Source organism: Marmota flaviventris, chromosome 4, assembly GCF_047511675.1.
Source record: "Marmota flaviventris isolate mMarFla1 chromosome 4, mMarFla1.hap1, whole genome shotgun sequence".
Classification (NCBI taxonomy): domain Eukaryota; kingdom Metazoa; phylum Chordata; class Mammalia; order Rodentia; family Sciuridae; genus Marmota; species Marmota flaviventris.
This window is the reverse complement of record NC_092501.1, coordinates 11,960,815-11,985,730: the sequence shown is the minus strand read 5'-3', so window position 1 is coordinate 11,985,730 and position 24,916 is coordinate 11,960,815. Positions and strand designations below refer to the sequence as shown.

The window sequence follows — 24,916 nt, the reverse complement described above, 5'->3', positions numbered from 1 at the left end:
AAAATCATGGTTTTTCTTCTTTGTCTACTAATGAGATAAACTACATTAATAGATTAACATTACAGATGTTAATCTTTCACTAAAGCAGTGTCTTGAAGGCAAATAACTAAGATTTTGTGCTCTTATAAGAATTTTTTTGTTTAAGGTTGTGACTACATATGTGCATCAAAGCAAATATTTTCTCTGCACAGCTAAGTGGACAATTAATGGTACTGCTTGATAAAATTAGTAACTAGAAATGAAATCTCCAGTTGCTTTACCAGATGCCATTAAAACTTGCAGTCATTAACAGGAGAGAAAACCTGGCTGTGATGCTCACATTCATTTTCTTCACCACCACCAGCACGAGGAGCACTACCACCACCGAGGCGGGGGCAGGGGACACTCAAACCAAAGCACTTTCTTTCCCTACCTATGAAGCATACATCCTGGTTGGGGTCAGTTCTGGATTACAAAACAGACTTTTGGTCTTAAATCTTTCTGCCTGCAACTGAGTGTTAAGGCTGATCACTAACATAACAAAGTTCAACATGCAACAAACTTTTGCGTTTGGACACATGCTGAATTGCTTAGTTTTATGAGCAACGGCTCTGGAAAGTGATTTTATACACTAGCTTCAAAACGGATGTCGCCCCTCCCACTGCATTAGGAAGCAACTCACAACATCTCCCTAGCAGGAGGCAAAGAGTACAGAGAAGTGGAAGAATGCGGTGTAGATATAGGACAACTTTCGATCCCTAACTTGTTCAACGTACACAGATGGGCTAAAAGCACAGCAACACGAGTTGCCAGATTTCTTTTTTCTCTCTGGCTGCAGAAAGGACTGAAAGCCTCTTCTAACGAAACTCAGGCAGGCTTATTTTCCCCTCACCTCGAAGGGCGAAACTTTAAGAGGGTACAGATGAGAAAAGAGCTTGCTAATGCTGACAGACCGCCAGTGGCGATAAGGATGGCGTCCGTGGCAGAACTTGGGGTGGCGTACGTACCAGGCTGCTTCCCTAGGCCAGGTAACACAAGAAGCCAGGCCCGCTCAGGCGCTGGCCGCGGGCACAGCCGAGGGGGAGGGGGCGGGAGGGGGGGAGAGGAGACCCAGGCCTGGAACAAAGGAAGCGGGGCTGCTCCAGGAGGGGGGTGGATTCGGCGTCCGGGTGGGGAGGAGAGAAGCCGAGCTGCCGGGGAAAGGCTGGACTCACAGAACTTGGAGGTGGAGGTGTTGATGTTGATGGTGGAGCCGGGGGTGGGGGCGGGGGCCGCCTTGGCCACGGCGGCCGCGTCGCAGCTCTTCAGCATCATGATCACCCCATTGGCCTCCGGCCCCAGCGGGAGCCCCTCCTTGGGGCCTTTCCTGTCCACGGAGACGGCGGGCACGGCCAGCAGCTGGCCCCCCGGAGGCTCTCGAGCGGGGACTGGCATCGACGAGGGGGGCGGCGGGGGGGGCGGGGGCTGCCGGAAGCCGTCCACGGCGGCCTCCCAGTTGTTATGGTTCTGGTCGTCCATCATCGCCTCGTAGATTAGTACCTCTTCCTCCTCCATGCTCTCCTCCATCCTGCTGTCCCCCAGCACCCGTCCGCCTCACAGGCACCTGCCGCCCGCCTCAACCCCCGGGCCAGGGGGCACCGTAGGCTCCTCCAGCTCACATCGCCGGGGACCGGAACGGGGAAACCACAGCTGGAAGAGCAGTGCCACACCGGGTCTCCCGCTCTGCTCCGGGCCGACGCTCCTAGAGACACAGCTGACGGCGGTGGGCGCTCCGGGGCTGTACTTCAGGGAGAGGCAGCCGTAAAGCGGCAGCGCCACTCACGCCATTTTACGGCAGCTTCCAACAGGCGGTTGGAAAGAGCGCTGGGGGAGCGGCCAGAAGGGCACGTGGTGCAAGTGAAGAGCCTTGGAGAAAGCAGAGCGAAAAGGGGCGGGAGCTGAGTCTATCCCACGCAATAGGTGAAGGTTCGCCCCGCCTCGGCGGGGCTCTGAGAGGGGTGGGGCGACGGGTGCCGGTGAGCCTCGCCGACCCCGCCCCGGGGCCGGCCTCACGTGATAAGGGAGTTTGGCCCGCGCATGCGCGGTCGCAGTCTGGTTACCAGGACGACCAGGATCCGAAAGGCATTGGAAGACTAGAGCCAAGCCGACGTCTTTGCGGTAGCCCGAGTGCTTGGCGGTTTTCCTACGCCCACTTGCGTCTCCCAGACCTTAGTACCTTGGAGTGCCTCGCAGCCGCGGCCTTAGTGGAGACAGTGGTGTGAGGCCACGAGAAGCTTCAGGGTGCAGGTTATGAACGTGTCGGACGGCTTGTGCGGACTGCTCACGGATCATTCGTCAACCTTGGAGACCCAAAAGCGAGAATGAAAACCGAATCACTGCAGGGAGGCGAGAAAATTAATGCGTTCGAGATATTGATGCGTTTTGGTGTTGCTGCCAGGGATTGAACTCGGCTGAGCCGCTCCCTCGCCCCGTGGGCGTGTCGTCCAGTTCTTTAACTCTTCTGCGCTGCGGACGCATTTTTTTTAACGCCAAACTTCCTGCACTGCTCCACAAAACTGTCACCTGGAGGTGTGTCTTGAGGCCCACGGACGAAAATTACGTGATTCTAATTTCTTTCATTGCTCACAGTAAAATTGCATTCTCAAAATTATAGCAATAGTGGTAGTAATTGAGAATATGTTTTATACTTTTTTTTTTCCTTGTGGAGCTTAGTCTAGCCACTGATGGAATAAGGACGTTGTCTAGGAAAACCCTATTTAGTAGATAATGAGTCTACTTCCACAAGATAAGTTATTAGTGTCAAAGAACTGCTTCAGCAAGTTGTTACTTATGATGTATTTAAGTATCTACTTTCATTTCAGTTTCCCTATGAATATTTCCCCACTTTGTTCTGAACTATGCTTAATGGAACTTTTTTAATATTATTTTTAGTTGTACACAGTACCTTTATTTATTTTTATGTGGTGCTGAGGATCCAACCCAGGTCCTCGCGGGTACTAGGCGAGCGCTGTACCTCTGAGCCACAACCCCAGCCCCTAATGGAATTTTTTTACCAATCATTTTGGAATGGTTTAATTTAAGACAATGATTTTTTTTTTTTTTTTTTTTTGTACCGGGGTTTGAACTCAGGGGCACTCAACCGCTGAGCCACATCTTCAGCCCTATTTTGTATTTTATTTAGAGACAGTGTCTCACTGAGTCACTTAGCGCCTCGGTTTTGCTGAAGCTGACTTTGAACTTGCCATCCTCCAGCCTCCGCCATGTGAGCCCCTGGGATTACAGGCGTGTGCCAGCACGCGCCCAGCGACTTTTTTCTTTTTTCAGCTGCATATGTTTTAATTCTCTGACCTTGGATCATTTGGGAATTTTTTTAAAAATTAAGTAGAAGAGAGTTAAATGAAATAATAAGAAAACATAAACTTAGAATCACAGACCCAATGTTTTAAAAATGGAAAAAGAAGCTAAATCATATCTTTTTAAGATAAACAACTCATAGTTTTGTCATCAATAGACTCTTTCTGGATAGATGATGGGTGGAGTGGTCCAAAGATAGAGTTCCAATACACAGATAAGATATAAAAAATCCAATGCACAGGGAAGATATGAACATTATATCTCTCATATCACAGCAACAAAATATACAAAGCAAAAATTTGACATAAGTACAAGAAAAAAGAAAAACCTGCTATCAGAGTAGGTGATTTTATACATATATCTAAGATTGCAGCAGGTTGAAAATAGCCCCACAAAAGATGGTTCCATGTCTTGATCCCTGGAACTTGTGAATGTGAGCATATTGGGGAAAAGAGTTTTTGCAAATGTAATTAAGTCCTTGATACGTGGAAATCATCCTGGATTATCCCAGTGGGCCATAAAACCAATAAAAATGGTCCTTAAAAGAAAAAGGCAGAGGGAGATTTGTTAGGTATACAAAACATGGGAAAGAGGAGGCAGTAATGGGACGCAAAAGCAGGGATTGGAGTAATGTAGCCACAAGTCAAGGAATGTCAACAGCCACTCAAAGCTTAAACAGGCAAAGAATGAATTCTCTAGACCCTCCTGAGGGAGTGCAAACCTGCCAACACCTTAATTTCAATTTTAAAGTGTATTATACTTCAATAGTTTTTGACTTAAAAATCTAGCTTCTAGAACTGCAAGAGAATACATTTCTTCTGTTTTAAGCCATCTGTTTGTAGTAACTTCTTACAAAAACCACAGGAAACTAATACATAGGTCAAAAGGACCAAAAAAAAATTTTTAAAGGACTAGGAGAATTAATAACATGAATTACGAAGCTGAATGTAGTGGTTATGTATAGAATATTGCCTAAAAACTATAGAATACACATTCCTTCCAAGAATATATGACATATTTTCAAAAGTCAAACATACTGGGTCCTAAAGCAAGTCTCCATCTAAGAATTGCTATAGCAACTGCAATCTCTGACCAGTCTGCAGTTAAATTAGATGCCAATAACCAAAAGACAACTAGTAAGTCCCCACATTTCTGTTCTTCCTGTGAACTCACGGGTCAGAAAAAAACAATGAGAATTTGAAAACATTCAAAACTGTAGGGATTGGCATAACAATATAACTTTCATCCTAATAAAGCTCTGTTCCAGGAATTTTCATGAAGGCTGATGAATACTGAACCCATTATGTGTGTACTTTCAAGATAATCAATATAAGACATCTATTTTAAAGTGTATTGTACTTCAATAGTTTTTGACTTAAAATCTTTGATGATTTGTTCCTGGGTGTGGAGTTAGGATATATCATTATTAGCAACACTGACAGTGGATACAGTTAAAATGACAACCTTCCACATTCCCAGATATTCATCTATTGAATTTTTATTTGTTTCTATTTCCTACTAGGTTGTGAGTTTCTTTAAAATTATACATGTAAATTATACTTGTAAAGTTTGATACAAAAAGAAGACTAGTTTAAAACATCGGTAATAGTTTTCAAGAGATAATGGAATTTGCATGGTTTTGTTCAATGTTTTCTTTGTTCTCTACAATGAGCTTGATTATTTTTATTATCAAACATACCAAACCTTAAAGTTTAAAAATAAAAATAACATTAAGGAAATATAAATTGGGATATCATAGGTTAAAATGCTTTGGCTTTCAGAAACAGAACTCCCAAGTAAAAATTGCTCAAAACTCAAAATATTCATGGTTAACAGACCCATGGGGTCTAGGCAAGAAGAGGTGAGGTACAGTTCAGCCAGGCCTCTAGTTCTGCCCTCTGCCATGTTTTTCATACCCCTTCCCAGGCTTCATCTCAGAGTGTCAGGAAAACAGCCGCCTCAACCAGGCCTCATTAAATGTGGATAACAAAGTCAAGATGAAGAACACCCATGAATTCTGGTTGCTCTCTATCAGCAAATTTTTTTTTCCCAGAAGCCCTCAGCAAACTTCCTCTCAGTGTCTCATTGTCTCATTCCTGAGCCAATTACCTGACACTTGGGCCGGGATTCCAGGACCTTGTACTAGAAAGAGCATGGAGTTACTCTGGAAAATAGGCCCACCCTTGGAACTCAGAGCAGGATCAGTTTCTCCTTTAGTACATTGGCAGAGAGGGAAGGGACAGATAACAGGAACAAATATTGGGGTCAATTTGGGAGGTTTCAATGGGTGTCAGGCAGCCAACAATGCCCATTACAGGCCCAAGTACCTAATCCCCTGGAACCATCCATGACCTAACCTTGTCCCAGCCTTTCCACTTACCTCCCACTTAATGCCCCCTAATCAATAGAGTTGTGCAGAATTGTGCATATACTGATTAGAATCAAAAAAAAGACTGGGGTTGTGGCTCAGTGGTAGAGCGCTCGCCTAGCACATGTGAGGCCCTGGGTTCCATCCTCAGCACCACATAAAAATAAAGATATTGTGTCCAACTAAAAAATATTTAATAAAAAAGAAAAAGACATGCTTATTTAATTACCAAATTCATATGTGACTAATTATCTAAAATAAATTTAAGACTTAGGAATATGGAGACTTTATCACTAAGAATTAGTATTTGTATGACTTTAAATACGTTAATGTCACTTTTCCACAGAGTATTTCATCACAATTATTCAGTATTTCTCAATGAATAAATACATGATCAGCCTAAATCTACTTGTCATCTTATTTCATATCAAGTGGTTTTTTTTGGTAGTCAGCTCTTAAAACATAGCCTTTACTGAGATAAGTTTTTTCCCAAGAAAAAGTAAAGTTTTATAAGTGCAATTTTTACATCCCTTTATCCTATTTTACATCCCTTTATCCTATTCACCTAATTCTTGCATTATTAATAAATGATGAAATTGCTCAGAGATAAGCACGAAGAGCAGAAAAAATATGTATGAAAAAATCCACAAACCATAGTTGCCTCTTTTGAGTAGTGAAGTAAGACCTAATTAAGTCAGAGAAGACCAGTAAACCATGTGCAAAGATTATTTCTTTTAATTGCCATTTCATTTTAAATTACTATTAATTATGTAAAGGAATTAGCATGGAAAACTTTAAAAATGCAACTTTTGTAAAGATAAACTATATTAGGATAAAGAAAAATGAATATTTCTTTAATCTCTAGGTGATTATAAGTTACCAATACAGCACTGACAAAGAAATGATTTCTGAATGTATGATGCAGTTGGGAATCTAAATGCAAAGCTACTGGAATGTTCTTGATTAGAAGGTAAGAGGATTAGAGACATGTAAATAACTCAAGTCTCAATAGTTGCACACTGAGATTATTGCTTACAATGAAGATGTGTAGCCACTCGGGGGAGTATTCTCTATTCCTGTTTCTTTCCATGTTGGATTTTCTTTCTTTCATTTATAAAAATCCTAGCACCTGAATCTGAAAGTCCATCCTAGCAGGGGAACTGAGATACTGATGCACATTCTATTGTAAACCTGATGAGTTTAGGAGCTGAGAGAAATTACTTTAAGCTATTGGAGGCTGGGGGTGGGGCTTTCCCCAGCACCTGTTTAGGCCTGTCCCTTTCACTCATTCACAGGTATTTCTGTGGTGCTGATGGCTGGAATAGTATGCTTTTCCCTTTGTGGAGTTTCCATCGAGGTGTCAGGCATCAAGCAGTTAACCACAGCGCGACAAGCACCATGAAGGAAAATACTAGGCATCACAGAACAGTACTGAGGACATCACAGAAAAAATTATTTTATTTTAGGAGAACAAGGAAAACCTCTCTGAAAATATTTCTGCTAAGATGAAAAGGTAGATAGGAGTTAATCAGACAACAAGTTAGGCAGAGAACATTCCAGGCCAAAGAAACATGACAGAAGGTATTTGGCACTGTCCAGGCACTGAAGAAAGAAATGAGAACCACGTGGAATGAAGGGGAGAGCAGGGGCCTCAGCACACAGCGGATAAGTGGGCTGTGGGTGGGTTATGTATGTCCCTGTAAGTCCTTTTGAGGATCCTGTGTTTCCATTTGAATGCTAAAGAGGCAGAGAAGTGGCATATGATGTGCCCTAACATTTTATAAGGGCACCTAACTGTCTGTCCTGAGGCAAGTGGCATATAGGAAAAGAAAGAGTGAAGACAGAACCCAAGCAGGGGGCTGTGACAATACTTCAGGCAGCAGAAAATGATGGCTTGGACTAGGGAGACGGCTGTGGACACAGGAAGAAGGGGTAGACTGCACATTTGTTTTCACTTTAGGATCAATGGGACTTGACTTCAACATTGAGGATGAAGAAAGAAATTTCCGCTGGTGTCGACCTACCGACCTACCGTGGATATAGTGGAGATTTGTTTTGGTTTTTGTTTTGCTTCCAAGCACCTGATTTCCTTCCTATTTGGACACTCACATTTTGCATTCTTTAGTGAGAAGCAAGTCCCCACCTACCACTGTGCAGGAAGCCTAAGGGTGCCAGACATCTCTTTCCCCACATGCTATCATCCACAGCAAGGTCGCACAACCTACGCACAGCCAACCTTCTTGACAAGGGACTCAAGTGTGGAGACAATGACTCGAAGCCAAAGGAATCACTGGAAATAATGAATGACATCTGCAGAGCCTGAGTCTCACAGCAAGGGCGGCACTTGAGGCAATATGTTAAGCACCAGCTCCCTCTGGCATGACCTCGGCGGCGTTCTCAGAGACCCAGCTACACCTGGCTTCTGCCTGTGTTCCAGGTCAGGTTCCCCAACCTTCTTGTTGATTCCATAAGCTGCTCAACGTCCTTCCAGTAAATTCCTCTTCTACTTTAGAGTTGTTTTCTGTTTAACCAAAAATACAGAAAGATACAATGGGACTGTGGAAGGGGTTCACCAACATGGAAAAGAAGCAAAAGCCTCTGGAAGTGAGACCTCACCTCCAAAGAAGCCACTGCCCTGGGCCCCACAGTTCAGAAAGCTCTGTATAACACAAACACACACATCAAGTTTATCAAAGGCCATGTGGGCACCTCTGCCACTTGGGCTTTCATGCTCAGTGTGTATGGCTTGGCCACCACCAAAACATTAAGACAACCAGCTCCTCTCGGCTTCCTACAAGTGCGTCCCTAGGCTCTGTGTCCTCAAAACAAAAAGCAAGCACAAACCGGCTGCCATGAAGTTTTCTGGGTGGTGTCCACCACAGACACAAAGACAGCTTCAGAATGCAGGAAGGGGCTGAGCAGCATAGGCACTTAACAGAGAGAGAAAACAAATTAATTAACTTCTCAAATCCTTTCCACTTGGCATTAATGTGATAGATTCTTGCATAACGAAATATCATTTCCCAGTTGTGCCAAGTGTCCAATTTTGTGTTCTAATTCATGGTCCTGGAGCTACTCACTGTGTTAAAGCAATTTGATTTAATTTAGACAAGACAGATGAGATGCCTTGGAAGAGTTAAGTGAAAACAATGGAAGATTCTCAAATGTGAGTGAATTGTGGTCCTTAGTGGAAAATGAAATTACTTTAGTATTTGCACCATCCACATTATATGGAGTGAACTTTATGAAAGAAAAGCAGAGTTTTAAGTTTGTTTCACCTTTTAAAAGATTATTTTTTAACTGTTAAAGGAAAAAACGCATTTGCATGACTGTAACGAAGATTTAGATATAATCTTCCCCAAATTGTCTTGAATTACTATAGAGACTATATTTTGGCCATTAACATTAAGAGGCATTTTGGAGGAGAAAGATTTTAACAAATAGAATAACATGCTGCTGTTGATGATGATGATTTTCTTTTTTCTTTCTTTCTTTTTTTTTTTTTTGGTATGGGGGATTGAATTCAGGGGCCCTTAACCACTGAGCCATGTCCGCACCCCTTTTCATATTTTATTTTGAGACAGGGTCTTGCTAAGTTGCTTAGGGCCTCGTTTAGTTGCCTACACTGGCTTTGAACTTGCGATTCTCCTGCCTCAGCCTCCTGAGCCACCACCATGCCCAGCTGTTGATTTTCTTCTTAGTTTCTAGCACTGGAGATTTGAAAGGAAAATACTCTATGGATCTTGATATTGCTTTAAGAAACAGTAAAATTCATTATATTAGTGACATCAACTTATATAATGACATTAAAATATTTTGTTCTATTTTCTGTGACAGTAACTGGTCACATACACCCTCACCCTATTAAAATGTCTATGCATTGCTACGGTTTGAATATGATTTCAGTGTATCCCCCAAGAGCTCCTGTGCTGGAAACTTGATCTTCAGTGCAGAATTGTAAGAGGAATCTTTAAAAAGTGGGGCCACTACTGGAAGGTGATTGGGACATTGGGGCATTGGCCCAGCACAAAGAAGGGATTAATGTAGTTCTACAAGACCCCAGTTAGGCCTCTCAAAAGTAAGTTGTTTTAGAAAAGATTGGCCCCTCCCTGGTCTCAGGCTTCCTGTCTCACCATTGTAATTTCTCTCTTGCACACACTTCCACTGTGATGTCACCCACTGTGTTGTGATGTAGTCTGGGGGGATCCTCACTGAGCTGGGCAGAAGTCAGAGCCAGATCCTTGGAGCTCCAAAAGCTATGAGCCAAAATAAACCTCTTTTCTTTAACAAAGTACTCAGTCTCAGATATTTCATTATAGCAATGGAGAATGGACTTATACAAGCAGGATATATCAAATCCATGGTTCATTTATGATCTAAATATTGCACTAATAATGAAGTTAACAATTTCAGTTGCTATGATCTCAGCAAAACATAGTTCCTCCATTTCAAAATTAATGATAAACACCCTAAGAACTACAATGTCCCCAGAAAAGTTGTCTAATCTGTCATTACTCTCAATAGAACACAAATTATGTGAAAGTCTTGATTATAACAACATAATTAGTAATTTACTTAGGAGAAGGCAAGAAAATTAACTTTCATGAAATAAATATAATTTATGAATTATGCATGACTTTATGACTTATCCAACTCATCAAAAGAGCATCCAAACATAATAATAGTTATAGCCAGTCATCTTCAATATTTTACCATGAATAGCACATGTTCTCATACATAAAAGTATATTTAATAGAAGAGAACAGAACATATGTTTAACCATTTATTAATTGGTATGTAACATTTGACTATTTGGACATACAGATGAGCCTCCGTTGGGATTCTTACTACAGTTATTAGAACCCAGCCTGGTGAGGAGGCCAGAGAAGAGGCCAGAGGTTGGAAGGGTCACTCATACGGATGTGAAGTTTCCTCAGGAGAATGCTGGTAGGAGTTGGAGGGGAGATCAAGGTATACCAGAAATGAAGGTGAAGGGGTAACAGTGACCAGGGGACAGAAGAGAGGCACTCTGAGGAGGTGGTGGGCGCCTCTGTGGAGCTCACCAGGGCAAGAGAAGGAATGGGATGGAAACAGCTGTGGGAAAAGGAAGACACCATCACCTCCTCCCTATGGGGGGATACTGGGTGTGAGAACTAGGCGTCCCCTCAGAGGACACAGGACGCCGTGCTCAGAGGGAGCTGAACTCAGGTGAAGGCAGGGAGTATTTGAAGGAAAAGGTACATAAAGAATAACCCGATCATGGAGCAAGAGTTCTAGAAGGCAGGGAAGGATGGGATTGTGCAGGGTCGGAGGATTACAGAGAAGTTTAGAGGCAAGAATTTGGAATCCAGTGCATTCAACCCCAATGGAGTCTGAGAGGAACAGGGAACCTGGGCCTCATATAGTTCAGCTGTGGCCTGCAAGGGACACCCTGCCTGGAGTCGAAAGGCAGCACTGGCCCTCTGCCACCACCCAGCACTGGCAGGTACCATGGCATATCTGGGGTTGGCAGCAGTGAGCACAAGACACCTGGTTTTTCATGGCCAGTCAATCTGAACAATTCTCACTGGCATTCCAGGTGCCTGGACCAAGATACTTCATGAGCTTGGCACCAACAACCTCTCTCCATGGATTAACCCTGGGTAGAGGCCCAGGTGCCTTTTAAGGCCACGCTGATTATCCAGGAACTGATACCAGTGATTTTTTTTAATTGTTGATGAACCTTTTATTTTATTTATTTGTATGTGGTGCTGAGAATTGAACTCAGTGCCTCACACATGCTAGGCAAGCACTCTACCACTGAGCCACAGCCCCAGCACCCAGTGATCTTTTAAAAAACTATAAAGGTAATCCAGTGTAGACACAAGTAGAAACCACTAGGAGTGAGGCAAGCAGGATTGTGACCTCTATCTGTCATTCGCTGGACTTGAGTCAGTGGTCACTCATGTCTTCAGCTGTAAAGAACAAAATTAAGTTCAAAGGCAACAAATTACTGCCAAGGACTGTCTAAAAGGACTATTGTAATTGAGGATTATATAATTGCTTTAGCTTTCTGAGAATGTCCACCCTCTTACAACCATGCAGAGCCGTTATTCAACTTCCATACATTCACAGGTCCCAACATGTTGAGGGACCCGTGCTGTACGGAGCAGAGGCCCGCCTGCTGTGCAGTCCCTGGAGCTTCAGAACAGAAGCCTCTTTCCCGGAGCGCCATGTCTGCAGCTTAAGCATCATCCTTGAGGGTTTACAGGAAACAAAATGGGGAGGTCATCGACATGGTTCTAAGTTAGGAAAGGTGATTAATAGTTACTGTGTACCTACTGTGTGCCAGACACATATCAAAGATTTTTGCCATCTACCATGGGCTGCCCTTCTTCTAGCCCCAGATCTACCCTATAAATCAATGCCAAGAAAAGGAGTCTGAGGGTCATGAGACCCAAAGAATTTGCCAGCTTCTCCAAGTGCCCAGAATACCATGGATGATAACATTAGCAGTACCTAGGTTATAACAGCGATGATAATAACAACATCCACTGTACGCAAACTCCGTGCCAGACCTCGTACTAATCAGGTTCTATGGATTATTCTTTTTAATCCCCACAGGAAGCCTTGAGTAGAGTTTTTACAGTTAAGGAAGCTGAGGCTAAGAGAGTGTAAGGAAATTCCCAAGATCAATGGTGAGAGGCGCAGGAATGTAAGCACAGGGAGCTGGACCCCAGGCCTATCCACTTGTTCACCTGCTCCACTCCAGAAGAGGGCCACACAGGGCAGCATCGGGAAGCAGGGCTGGCCCTGGGGAAGTTGCAGGTGGCTGGCTGACTAGAAGATGGTTGCTGCTGGAGGCAGCCTTGTGCAATGGAATAATAGTCTGGGTCAGATACTCCCTACCTCAAGGACTGCCGGGAGGGTTACCTGAGGTGCTGGGGGCCAGTCTCCCTCTCTCTGACACCCTCTTTCCAAGAGGCAGATCTCAATATTCCCCACAGCCCAGGTCCTCTTCTTCCAATGGGCTCATTTCTTTCATCATCTTCTAGAAGGTTCTCTCTTCCCTTCTTTTTTCCATCCTTTTCAAACCCTACCTAAGTGTACTGCCAACAGCACCCCATGCCAACACAGGGATGCAGCCCTCTGATGGGGAGTCAGAAAGCAAACGTCAGCACCTGGATTCATTTGCAGCCTGGGGCTGCGTCAGACAGGCACACCTAGGCCAGGGTCACATTGGTTCCAGGTGGGGACTGTTGATAGCCAAGCCAACAACTACTCTCTGTCCCTACAGCCTGAGATTCATTTGCTGGCAGGAAACCACTGTCTCCAAGAAGGACCCGTCTTGAATCTTGGTTTGCCCAAGCTAATCTTGGTGACCCCTTGGGAACAGCAATTGGCTTGAAACTAGTCTGAGCTGCAAACCTGGTCAAAGAGCAATGGGAGTTCTCCTGGAGGCCGAGGGATGTGAGAAAGGGGACGGGGAAGCTAGGGCCTGCAGCAACCACCACACAGCCAGTAGGGACTAGCCTGAGGGCAAAATCCAACAGGAGAAGTTGGCAGAGCAGGGAGAAGAAGTCTGGGTCCTTAAGGATGTGTTGAAAGCAAACCCTGGAAACGTTTTACCTCTGTTCTTCTCATCATGAGACTCTAACCCTCTTGGGGTTGGAGCCACTTTTCAGTTGGTTCCTCCATTACATACAGCCAAAGCCCCCAATGCAACAACCGGCAGCATCTGGTGGTCTTTGCCCCCAATGGGGTAAGTACCAGGTCAAATCTGCGCCAGACTGAGTGTGCCCTAGGAACTTTAGTCCAGTTCCTACCACCCCAACCTGTAGGCAAAATGAAAGGGAGTAAGTAGGAAGTTACGCATATAATGAACTTTCCTGGAGGCGGGGGAGAAGTGTCAAAGTACTTTACAATCAAGCCTAATTGAAAATAACAGCTCTTTAATCTAAATTTACAACATAATCAGCCTTCTGGTTACCTAATTATAATTAAATTAGATTGGCAGTGTATTTCATATATGCTAATTAAAAGCACCAAAAGGAAAAGCTGCATTTGGTAACTGCCGGGCTGTTGGCTCCCTGCTGGATCCAGGTGTGGAACAGCTCCCTGGGCTGCAAATCTGAAGACCCAGGTTCTAGACCCGCCTCTGCTCACAGTGGCTGCATGCCTAATGAGTCACTTATTCCCTCTGAGTCTGTCACATTTCAATCAAAAGATTCTTTGGGGCAAGGTACTTGGCATTATTCCAAGTGTCCACATTGATTTGTTCTGCCTGTTCTTGAACCTCATATAACTAAACCTTACAGTATGTACTTTCTGTATCTAGTAAGAAGGCTACTACGCTTTCAAGGATGTTTTATGGCCAAAGAATTGATGAGCCCAAAGCAGGAATAGTTTTGACCGTTCAAGCATTCAACAACCCTTGGACTCCCAACTTCACACAGGCAGGAAGTCACCTTATACAAGCCGTGCACCCTCAAAGTGGGGCAAACTCCCCACCTCTCCCTTTTGTTCTGGCCCAGGAGATATTCATCAACAGGAAATCTCCCCAAGGGTGATGTCAGGGCCATAAAGACCAATGGACCCAGGAGCTCCTCCCAGAAATCAGTGTGGGTCTCATGGAGAGATGCCAACCTGTGGACACACCTACTCTGTGCCTGATGAGCAGATCTCGTGACTGCAGTGGCCCCACCAGGCCTGCGGAGCCCTGGGGAGGGGACAGGCCCATGGAGCCCTAGGGAGGGGAGTGTGCTGCACAGCCTCAGCTTTGAGCTGGACGTGCTGACTTGAAAGAGAAGTGAATGGCGGGCATCCTAGGGGCTGTGAGGGGGGCTTAGAAATGTGCTCACAGATATATTGAGCCAGTCACCAAAGATATATTTCCCTTCTAAAGTGTGGGTTGTCACTAGGAAGCAAGCAGCAGCTGTCCAGCCAGGGACTACATTTCCCAGTTCCTCTTGCATTTTTTAAAAGATTGAGGGGAAATTCACGTAACACAAAATTAACCATTTTAAAATGTACCCTTTAGTGGCATCTGGTACATTCCCAGTGTTATGCAGTCACCCTTACATCAAGTTCCAAACCCCTTTCATTCCACTAAAGGAAAACCCTGTACCTATTAAGCTAATCAATTGCTCCCTATTCCTCCCTCCCTTCAGCTTCTGGCAACCCCCAAACTGCTTTCTCTGTCTATGGATTTACTTATTTTGGACATTTTTTAAGAGAAGGAATCATTCAACACGTGGCCTTTTGTGTCTGGATTTTTTTTTTTTTTTTTTTACTTAGCCTAATGTCTTCCAGATTCATCCATATTATAGCATGAAGCAGTATTTCTTTCCTGTTTATGACTGAGTAATATTCCATTGGATGGATATACCACAATTTGTTTATTCATTCAACCATTGATAGACATTTGAACTGTTTCCACCTTTGGACTACCAGGAACAAGGCTGCTACAAACGTTTGTGTCCAAGTATTGTTTGAATACTTGTTTTCAATTCTTTAGGGTACATATTTAGGAGCAGAACCACTGGGTCAGATAGTAATTAAGGAATAGCCATATTGTTTCCCACAGCATGGGCCCCCTTGTATTTTGGTGAGATTGTGTGACTCATTCTTACCATTGGAAATGACACCAGGGAACTTTGTGACATTTGGGCAGGTGTGCTTCTCCACAGGTGCAACCTATTCATGGTCTAATGCTAAGGATGCCACAGACACACAGGAGAGAGAAGCCACAAGATAGAAGGATTCTGATCTTAGATGAAGGCTGCCTGAGGAACAAGGTTTAAACAATAAATAAAATCATACATATCATGTTAAGGCCCTAAGGTTTTATCTGTCACAGCATCTGGCATTAACTAATACATTCCCTCTCTTCATTCTGAGTTTCCTAGTAGAGTTCAACATGTAGGAGCCACGTGCACATCTCAAGTTGCCCATACAAGAAACCATACTCATCATCTCTACTTTGGACAGGGATTTGATGGTTACAAAGATCGGAAACACTCAACCTAACTGAAACACAAGAAGCTGAAGTCACACAAAATGCCTGAGAGCTCATGAATTTTGGAGTCAGGAAACACAGTGCCTCTGAGCCTTCTGCAAACTCAGAGGCACAGTGAAGGGGACAGGGGGAGGAGACATGCCCCTGAGTGCCAGTCGAGGGGGCACCACAAAGATAGAAGTAGAGAATTTCTACTATTTTGGTTTTGCACTGAGTTGCTATGTTTAGATAATGCTGAACTTGAAGCCTCTCGTTTGCTATGTGTTTGGTATTCATTTCCAGGAAAATTCTGGTCCCCAGGCTCCCTTTCCCTCTCTGCCCTGGGATAAGGATTCTGATGTCCTGCCACTATATGCAAAAGCAAGTGCTGTCTCCCCCTCCAGGCCCAGGCAGCCTCTGGTCTCTGCTTCTCTCTGGGCAACAGTTGCAGGCTCTGCTGCCGACTGTCCTCCTCTCTGAGCCTCTGCTCTGCTGGCCTGGCCTCTCTGCTGCAGATGGCCCAGCCGACCCAACAGAATACGCAGGCCTCTCTCACCTATCTCTCCTCTGAAATCTGAAATTGGGCCTGGTCCACTGCCACTCGTCACCTGGAATTTAGTGCCTTCCGTGGCCAGCTCCCTTTTTAGCGTTTGCCTTTCTCATCTCGGGGCAGAGGGAGGGACGGCAGTTTCAGCCGGCTCCACCACGTGGCACCTTGTGAGCGCGAACAATGGTTTAATCTCGCTGCCTCGCAATCACCCCAGCTAAGAGTGGGTAGGTGGATAATACCCACCTGGGTGTCCTTACGAGAATCATATTTTTAAAAAGATAATACAGGCAAAGTGCTTGGAGGGAATGGAGACTCGCCCTCAATACCTGTGGTTCTGACCCCCGCCTCCATCCAGCAGGTATCAGGGAGGAGCAGGTACGAGCACTGGGCTCTCCCATCAGGGGTTCTCTGACCTTCCGATGATCACAGTGTTTTAGGAAATGTTCCTGGCCCCAAACCCCATGCCACTAGATGACCATCCCAGGGTTGGGTTTGTGAATCTGAGACTCTAATGACCAGCCGGTCTTGACACCCTCAGGGAGACCCCACCAGGCTGGCTAGGCCCCCTCCAGTGGAGGGTCGAGGAATCCAATGTCCTGACACCTCTTTCCCACGCAGGACAGGACTCCTTCCCAGCCCACAGGCCTTGTTCGGTGGCCCCTCGTCTGAGCGGTGGCCTCCTCAACACTCTGCTCCTCAGCCGGCACACGTTCCTTTCACATCATCTGCCCCTCTCGCTCCTTGACATGGGCGGACACACCTGCTGGTGCCCTGCACAGAGGAACCGTGAGCTCATGTGGTCACTGGCTGACCAGGCCTCCCGCTGCCTTCTCCATTGCTTACCAAGCCCCTGGGCAGACCTGAGCTGTCCCCTCTGGGCAGGTGCAGGTATGTGTCTGCCTGGACTCAAGAGCCTCCCCTTGCCTGGCTTCCTGATGTGAGCTACCTGGTTCCACTCCTCCTGCCTGAGCTGCCCACCCTGGTGATTACACCCACAGCCACAGGGTGCTAGGGCCTTCACCTGGAGGCAGCCACCTCCCATCATCATCCTGGATGCCGAGGGGACTTGCATGTGTGACGTCCAGGACCACGCATGGTGAATAGTGGCCTGCCCTCCTTTTTCAGCTCAATGGGGCCTGTCCTGAGATGAGCACACCCAGAGCCTGGGCTCCACCTGACTGGAATGGAGTGTACCCGGTCCCTCCGGCAGGCAACTCCCAATCTTTCTGAGGAATTCTTTCCCCTTCATTGGCTTTGGTGGCACAATGAGGGGAGCAGCCGCTCCCACTATGAACCCCAGGAGGGAAACGAAATTGTCTCTCCCATACAAGGTCCAAAGCAGAGTGACTCCCTGTCCCTATCCTAAGTCAAGGGGCAAGTCCCACTTTACAGCCTGTTCAACAACAAAGCACCTCTGATCTTCTGATCAAAGCTTCCAGCTTGGAGACTCTGACAAGTGCAACGAGCCCACAGACTTTGTGACAGCCAGGCTCTTGTTGCAATGATAGGAACAAATTATTGCATCCTTCTTCAAGTCCTCTAGTAGCTGAAGAAATATGAAGTGAATTATTGCATATGACTTCCAGGAAATCACCCTTAACTAAAGAGGTGGGAACTTCCTTCTTTCTGATGACAAGAAGTTAAGCATGATGACTGGAGCTGCAGCAGCTATCTTGGGCTATACTGTAGACTCTGTAGATAAGGGTGTCAGAGCAACCGAGGAAGATTCCTAGGTTCCTGACAATCATGCAGCCCCAGGCCTCCTACCTCAGGTTCATTTACACGAGATGAACATGCCTTATCTCATTACACCACTCTTTCCCAGCTTTCTGCCTCTTACAACCAACCCTCTTGTTGACAGTCTGCCTCCGTGCCTAAAGCATGTTTTTTCTTGGAAAAAGTATTTTCTTAAGATTATCAGGACCAAAAGATATGTAAGGGGTTGGGAGGGGGAGCATAGGAGGATTGGACAAACTCTAGATAGGGCAAAGGGGTGGGAGGGGAAGGGAGAGAGCAGGGGGGTAAACAAGATGGTGGAATGAGATGGACATCATTACCCTAAGTACATGTATGAAGACACGAATGGTGTGAATATACTTTGTGTACAACCAGAGATAGGAAAAATTGTGCTCTATATGTGTAATATGAATGGTAATGCATTCTGTCACATATTAAATTAGAATAAGAAATAAATTAAAAAGAAAGATACGTAGAATAGAAATGTTCGCACTATAATTCAATATTCTCTAAACATATGTGAGCACCACTTACATGGCCACTCTTACCATGGGGTGGTCGCCAGTCAAACTCCAGTTAGAATTTTGTTGCTAAGATTTATTAGCCAAGCAACCTTAAGCAAGTTACCCAACGTTTCTGAACTTTAGTTTCCTGCTTTAAAACATAATGATGATAATGTCTGTTTTCAAGAATTCATGATATATATGAATATAACACATATATCATGAATTATTCCAGCCACCTAACATATTTTTATTGTTCATGTGCTGTCTGCATGACATTGTGCTGAGGACATCAGAGAAAATGACAGGCACGACGTCAACCTTCATGGAGCGTGGGGGAGAGATGGTCAAAACTCAAAGAAGCCAATAGAACCATCACAGTGAATGGCACACTGATGGAGAGCAGCCAGGGCCCACTGGGAACGGGACATCCTCCTCCTCGAGTCCTGAGAGGATGACCTGTGTAATGATGCTCTGGACACTGGCCAGTTACCACGGAGTCCTCCCCTGAAGCGGCCAGTCTGCTCCCCTTTGACAAAGCCCAGCTGCCCCACAGGCAGCTCGTGTGCAGACCCCACGCGGCTAATCCAATCTGTGCTTCTTCTGTCCATCTGAGCGCAGATGGAGGCCAGGCTGGACGGATAGAAGGCCTCACGAAGACTGCTACCAGAAAAGCGATTGGCCATAGAGGCCCTGCCTGGCACAGACCCTCCGCTGAGCTGGCCTTGTTCCCTCCCATAATGGGCACCACCTGGGTCCCAGGGAATGCAACTGGAATCAATTAGTTCTCATTGAGCCCAGACTGGAGCAGTACCCTGGCTCCCCTCCCAGGTACTGTTACTGGAAGCAGCCAGCTCCTGGCTGGGCATCTTTTACTCCTAACAACCTGCATTGGTGACCTCCTCTCAGCCAATCAGAGCCCACTAGGCCCACAGCTGCCACCATCATGCGAAACCTGGTTCCCAGGACTAAGAAACCAGACCCAACCACGCACCGCTGTGCACGGAGGGGCTGATGACTGAGGCCGACTCAGCAACAAGACGGCAAAGTCTGCATCTGCTTCCCTTCCTAGAATCTCCTTCCATGGGGAATGACGGTCAGCCTAGAGAGGAAGGCTGTGTGGAGCCTGCGCAGCTGCTGCAAGGACAGGCAGTGAGCCCATCCCTGCTCCTATGTCCCCAGTGGTCTGATCTTGGGCAAGTGCCTGAGCTTCTCTCAGCCCATGGGTATGATACTCATGGTACTTACCTCATATCTGGGGCAAACGATTAAAGGAAAATGACTCATGTACATACAGATGGATCAAAGCTGGAAGGGCCACTGGAACGCATCTCGTCTGAGGACTGCCTGTTGCTCAGGATGCAGTGTGTTTGACACAGAGAGCAGATCTCAGGCTGTACCCACACCAGACATTACTTAACTTTTGCTGTGTAACAACAACCCACCCAAACTCAGTGGCTTCGAGCAATATCTCGCAACTCTGCAAGTGACCTGGGCAGTTCTTGTGGTCTGGGTCAGGCTAGCCAGTGCCGGGGGTTCTAGGATGGCCTTGTGCACTCGTCCTGGGCCTGGGCCTCAGCAGAGATGTGTGCAGTCACACTTGCCTTGATCTCTCAACCCCCAAGAGGCTGTGGTGGGTTTGTTCAGCAGGTAGCAGAAGGCCCACAGTAAGGAGGCAACTCCAACTCCCAGGCCCCTTCCACGCCTCTGCCTGGGTTCAGGGGCCTCTGCTGCCTCCACGGCCCAAAGCACGTCACAAACCCAGGTGAGAGTTCTCTGGCGGGCAGCCCCCAAGGGCATGGAACCTGGGAAGCATGAACAAAGTGGAGGGGTACGGGTTTGTAGCTCAGTGATAGAGCACCTGCCTAGTACGTGTGAGGCGCTGGGCTAGATTCCCAGCATGGCATATAAATAAATTTAAAAAATAAATAAAGGTCCATTGACAACTAAAAAAAATACTTAAAAAAAAAAAAAAAAAGAACAAATTGGGTGGAGGAGGTTTGGCAGTCTCAGTCACCCTCACTGTGCCCTTCCTAAATGTTTTGGGTCACATAGCCCTGTATTATGGATCTTGGGCTGCCATAGCAAGATAATAGGCTAAGTGGCTTAAACATTAGAAATTCACTTTCTTATAGCCCTGGAGCCTGGAAGTCCAAGCTCAAGATAACAGCATGGTTAGGGTCTGGTGAGGGCTCTCTTCCTGGCTTACAAAAGGCCACTTTCTCATTGTGTTATCACATGGCCTTTCCTCCGCAGATGTATGTGGAGAGAGATCTCTCTTCCTCTCTTTATGAGGCCATCAAACTGTAAGGGTAAAAGAAATTAAAGTTAAAGTGTAAAAGACCGGGCATTGTAAAGTTTCTAAGCTGCAAGGCCTGAGTTAAAAAGTAAAGGACCAGGTATTGTTAAGTTCCTATGCTACATGCAAAACCTGAAATTCCTGTAGCTGTTAGGACAATACTCGGAACTGCCCAGTAAATATTCCCCCTGACCATCTGGTTGTTTAATAACCTAGGACCCTGTGCGGCCTGGCACGTAGGCATCGCAGGACCTAAACCAATCAGTTTGAATGTGTACCCTGCTTTAGAACTGACCTATCACCCCCGCCCAACCTGTTCCCGCCAATGAATGTACTAATCATGTCTCAGAATTGTTGTTTGATTTTCCCCGCGGTGTATGATGATTTGTTAAAGGAGACTGTGATGTATGTAAAGTCCCCGCCCTCCCCAAAAAGTGTACTTAAGCGCTGCTCAACTCCTGCTCGGGGCTCTGGGCTGCTCTCCCTTTTTGAGTGAGCACGGAGCCCCAGTGCGCTGGATTGGATCCTCAATAAACCCCTTTTGCTGTTGCATGAGCCGCGGTCTCTTGGTGGTCTCTTCCTCTGACGTTCACCGGACCCTTACAAAACCAATCATATTAGGACCCCACCTTTATGAACTTATTTAACTTTCATTAAGTCCCAAAAGCCCTATCTCCAAATATAGCCACATTAGGAATTAAGGCTTCACACATGAATCACAGTTCAGTGCATAGAAACCCCTAATTTTTAAAATTCTGCATCTCTAGTATATACATATTTATGTAGGTATTGTCTACATATTCTATTACAATGTTTAAGTAGACATAGAGTTGAAGATTGAAAGTAATACATTAAGTATTAACTTTTGTCTTTTTACTGTTAGTAACTAATATTCCAAGGATAGTAAACATTGAGAGTGAGCTCTCACATGGATGTAAGTCCATCTTTCAAGTCCACCTGCATGGAAGTCCATTTCTGGATCATTTTACTCTGAAGGGCAGAGGAGCTGTCTTCCCGTTGGATCTCTCATTTTTAGCCCATCATGTATAGACATGGAGCGCGTACTGAGCACATCAGCTCTGATAATTTCTTATTTTCTAAAAATAAGAAAATATGTTAAAAGAAAATATGTTAAAATATGTTAAAACTGTTTTTCTGCTTTATAAGGAGGAGTCTAGTAATGTCGATGGTGTGTTTGTAAACCCACTTGCCCAAGGGCACGTAGACCTCAATGCCCAAATCCTCTGGGCATTGAGGCAGGGGGTGGTGAGGTTACCCCCTGGTGACCCCACATTGTAGAGCTTCCAGGGTGAACCTGTGCTGTGGTGATGGGGGACCCTCTACACACTGAAGGAAGCCACTAGTGTCAATCTGAATCTTTGTGGGTTGGGAAAGCACAAGTGCTGTCTTATTTTTCAGCTCCCAAATGATATTTTCCCTACAATGTAGTGAATTTGTTGAACACCCCTCTTAGAGACCCCTGATTTGTTTTGTCAAAGAAAAATACCCAGATGCAGTTTTGCACATATTAAAATGTGAAATAATCTCTTATGCCAACATTAGTAATAATAATTGAATATTTTATATAAAAGTGGTATGTAGAGCTTTTTTGTTTATTTTTGTTGTTGTTTGCTTGCTTTTTGGTTTGGGTTTTTTTGTTTATTTTGTTTGTTACCAGGGATTGAACCCAGGGTCACCTAACCACTGAGCCACATCCCCAGGCCTTTTTACTTTTTATTTTACTTAGGGTCTCGCTAGGTTGCCTAGGCTGGCCTTGAACTTGCCCTCCTCCTGCCTCAGGTTCCTGCCTTGCTGGGATTACAGGTGTACACCACTGAGCCTGGAAAGGGCTTGCTCTTAATGTAAAATTGGAGGCCTATGGGATTGTGGGTTATTTTCTCATACGAATCCAAAAGGGGCTTCGCATCTGTATCAGTTTGTGGCCCCTCTGGAGGACCTTCTCAGCATCTCCTCTACCCCCAGTCCCCACTCCTGGGCTGGGCTTTAGGACTCTGGTCCTATTTCTTATAGGCTCCTATAGCTGTCATATATGACCACAAACTGGGTTGCTTGAAATGGCAGAAATCTGTCCTCGGACGGTTCCGGGGGGTTGTCGCCAGCTCTGCACTCCCTAGGGAGGACCCTTCCTTGCTCCTTCTAGCCCCTAGTGCTGCCAGCATCCCTCAGCTTGTGACGCTCTGCTATGTCTTCATGCTGCCCTCTCCTCCACGAGTCTGTCATCTCCTCTGCCTGTCCAGGTGTCTTTGGCTTCAGTCCCACCCAGATGACCCAGGATGATCTCACCTCAAAATCCCCAGTTATATCTATAAAGATCCCATTTCCATATAAGGTCAACTCTCAACCCACTGCCCATGTCCTTCCATAACCTTCACGCATGGAGTGGGGCCCAGACGGAGAGTCATAGTCCCTACTATGCAGGGAAACACTCTCTTCCTGTGTTTCTCAGTAGCAATGGCTCCACATGCTTGAGACTTGGAAAAAAGCACCATAAGGGCCATTACAGCTCCTTCTCCCTGTCTTCCGACCACTGTTTCCATGCATCTCTCTCCTCGAGGGATTCTTCAAGGCACCCTCCAGGATGGCAGGGAAGGGGGCAGCTGTTTGGGATCTTGTCATGTCAGCACAAGGGCAGCAAAGCCTGGCAGCCCAGCGGTAGAGCCGGCTGGGGAGATTTTCTCCTGGCTTCAGAGTCTGACCACTTCCTCGTTTAGCAGGGTGTTTGTCCATGATTAGAGTTGCTGAATTAGCAAATAAGAATACAAGGGTCCTGCTGAATTTGCTTGTGGTGTTTTTGTATGTCTTATTTAATATTTTAAAACCTATGATGTAATATTCAGCATCTTCTCCACCCCCAGGCCCCCTCCTGGACTGGGCTTTAGCACTCTGGTCCTATGTCCTGTAGCTTCCTATAGCTGTCATAAATGACCACAAACTGTATCCTCAGGAATTCAAGTTTAACTAGGTGTCCTGCATAAGGACTCTCCTTCCTTTGCACCCTATTCTTCTTTCCTTCCTTTGTCCTTCCTCCCTCTCTCCCTCACTTCCTTCCTTCTCCCTTCAAAAACATCATTGTTATGAGACTACAATCTGCCAAGTCCTATTGTAGGCACAAATAAAGCATCACGTTTTCCTTCAAGGTTTTCAGAGCATAGGGAAGGGGGTAAGCTGGGGCCAAATGCCTTCAGCACAAAGTGACCTCCCACCACAACCATGAAGGTCCATACAGTTTCCAGGCTTGCGGAGAAAGGACCGATGAATTATTCAGAGTAGAGAAGGATGCAGTAGAGGAAAGAGCTTGGGAGGAGGTGCAGGGGAGAGAGCCCTTGAGCCCACCCTTGAGGGACAGGTGAAAAGAATAGAGAGCTATTCCGGCTGAGGGTGGGCTCTGGTAAAGACAGGCGGGAGAAAGACATGCTCTCCTCTGGGACCTTGAAGCTCTGTCGTGGCTGCGTTGGCGAGGCAGAGCGGGCTGTGTCTTGGATGGTGGTGGTGCAGATGTCAGGAGGTGGGGCCAGAAGTTTGGGTGTCAAGGGTAAAGAGCTCTTTACACCATGCTAAGGAGCCCGAGATGGGTTTTGAGAGACTGAATATAAAAACAGACAAGGGTCAGACCCGAGGTGACAGCAGATCTCTGCCCCACAACCTGTGCTGCAATCTGCCCAAAGCCACACCACAGCAATTAATCGGCCAGAGATGGGCCTTACCAGCAACTGACTTTTGCTCCCACTTCCAACTCAGGATCCATCACATAAAATGCTCCACTTCTAGCTAGCTCACCTCAGCTTCTCCAGGCCAACCACCTCCAGCCAGAGCACATCTGAAGCTTCCTGTTTCTTCACCACAAAGCATCCCCGCCTATCTGCCTGCCTGCCTGCCTTTGAGTTTCTGCTCTAAATAAATAGCTAGCATGTTCTTATGTGAGTGGTTTTCATTTATTTTCTCATTTATATGGACTGGACACATTGCTTTTTAAGAAGGAGAGAGGGGGCAAATAGCCTATCTATAGCACTAATATAACAACAGATAGTGATGGCATTTGGAGTTAGACAACTCTGCTTTTGGGACCCTTTGCATTCTACACACAAATTTGTGCACAAATGTGGGTATTTGAATACCCAAATACCCATGT

At 45.8% G+C, this 24,916-nt stretch overlaps 1 protein-coding gene and 1 long non-coding RNA gene across 4 annotated transcripts in view; one reads left to right on the top strand and one right to left on the bottom strand.

Moving 5' to 3' along the window:
* Cacul1 (CDK2 associated cullin domain 1) overlaps positions 1-1,887 on the bottom strand; it is a 64,360-nt gene extending 62,473 nt beyond the window's left edge. The window contains exon 1 of one of the 3 annotated variants that reach the window (XM_071610864.1): positions 1,194-1,887. In XM_071610864.1, the coding sequence (XP_071466965.1) occupies positions 1,194-1,545 (352 nt within the window). In that variant the 5' untranslated portion in view covers positions 1,546-1,887. The remainder of the gene's footprint in view (positions 1-1,193) is intronic. The other 2 variants (XM_071610863.1, XM_027930155.3) reach the window with 2 other exon arrangements.
* LOC114088511 (uncharacterized) lies at positions 743-24,599 on the top strand. Its single transcript, XR_003582012.2, has 3 exons — positions 743-1,007; positions 6,567-6,671; positions 24,526-24,599. It is a non-coding gene; the product is annotated as an uncharacterized lncRNA (long non-coding RNA).
* Positions 24,600-24,916: the final 317 nt, after the last annotated feature.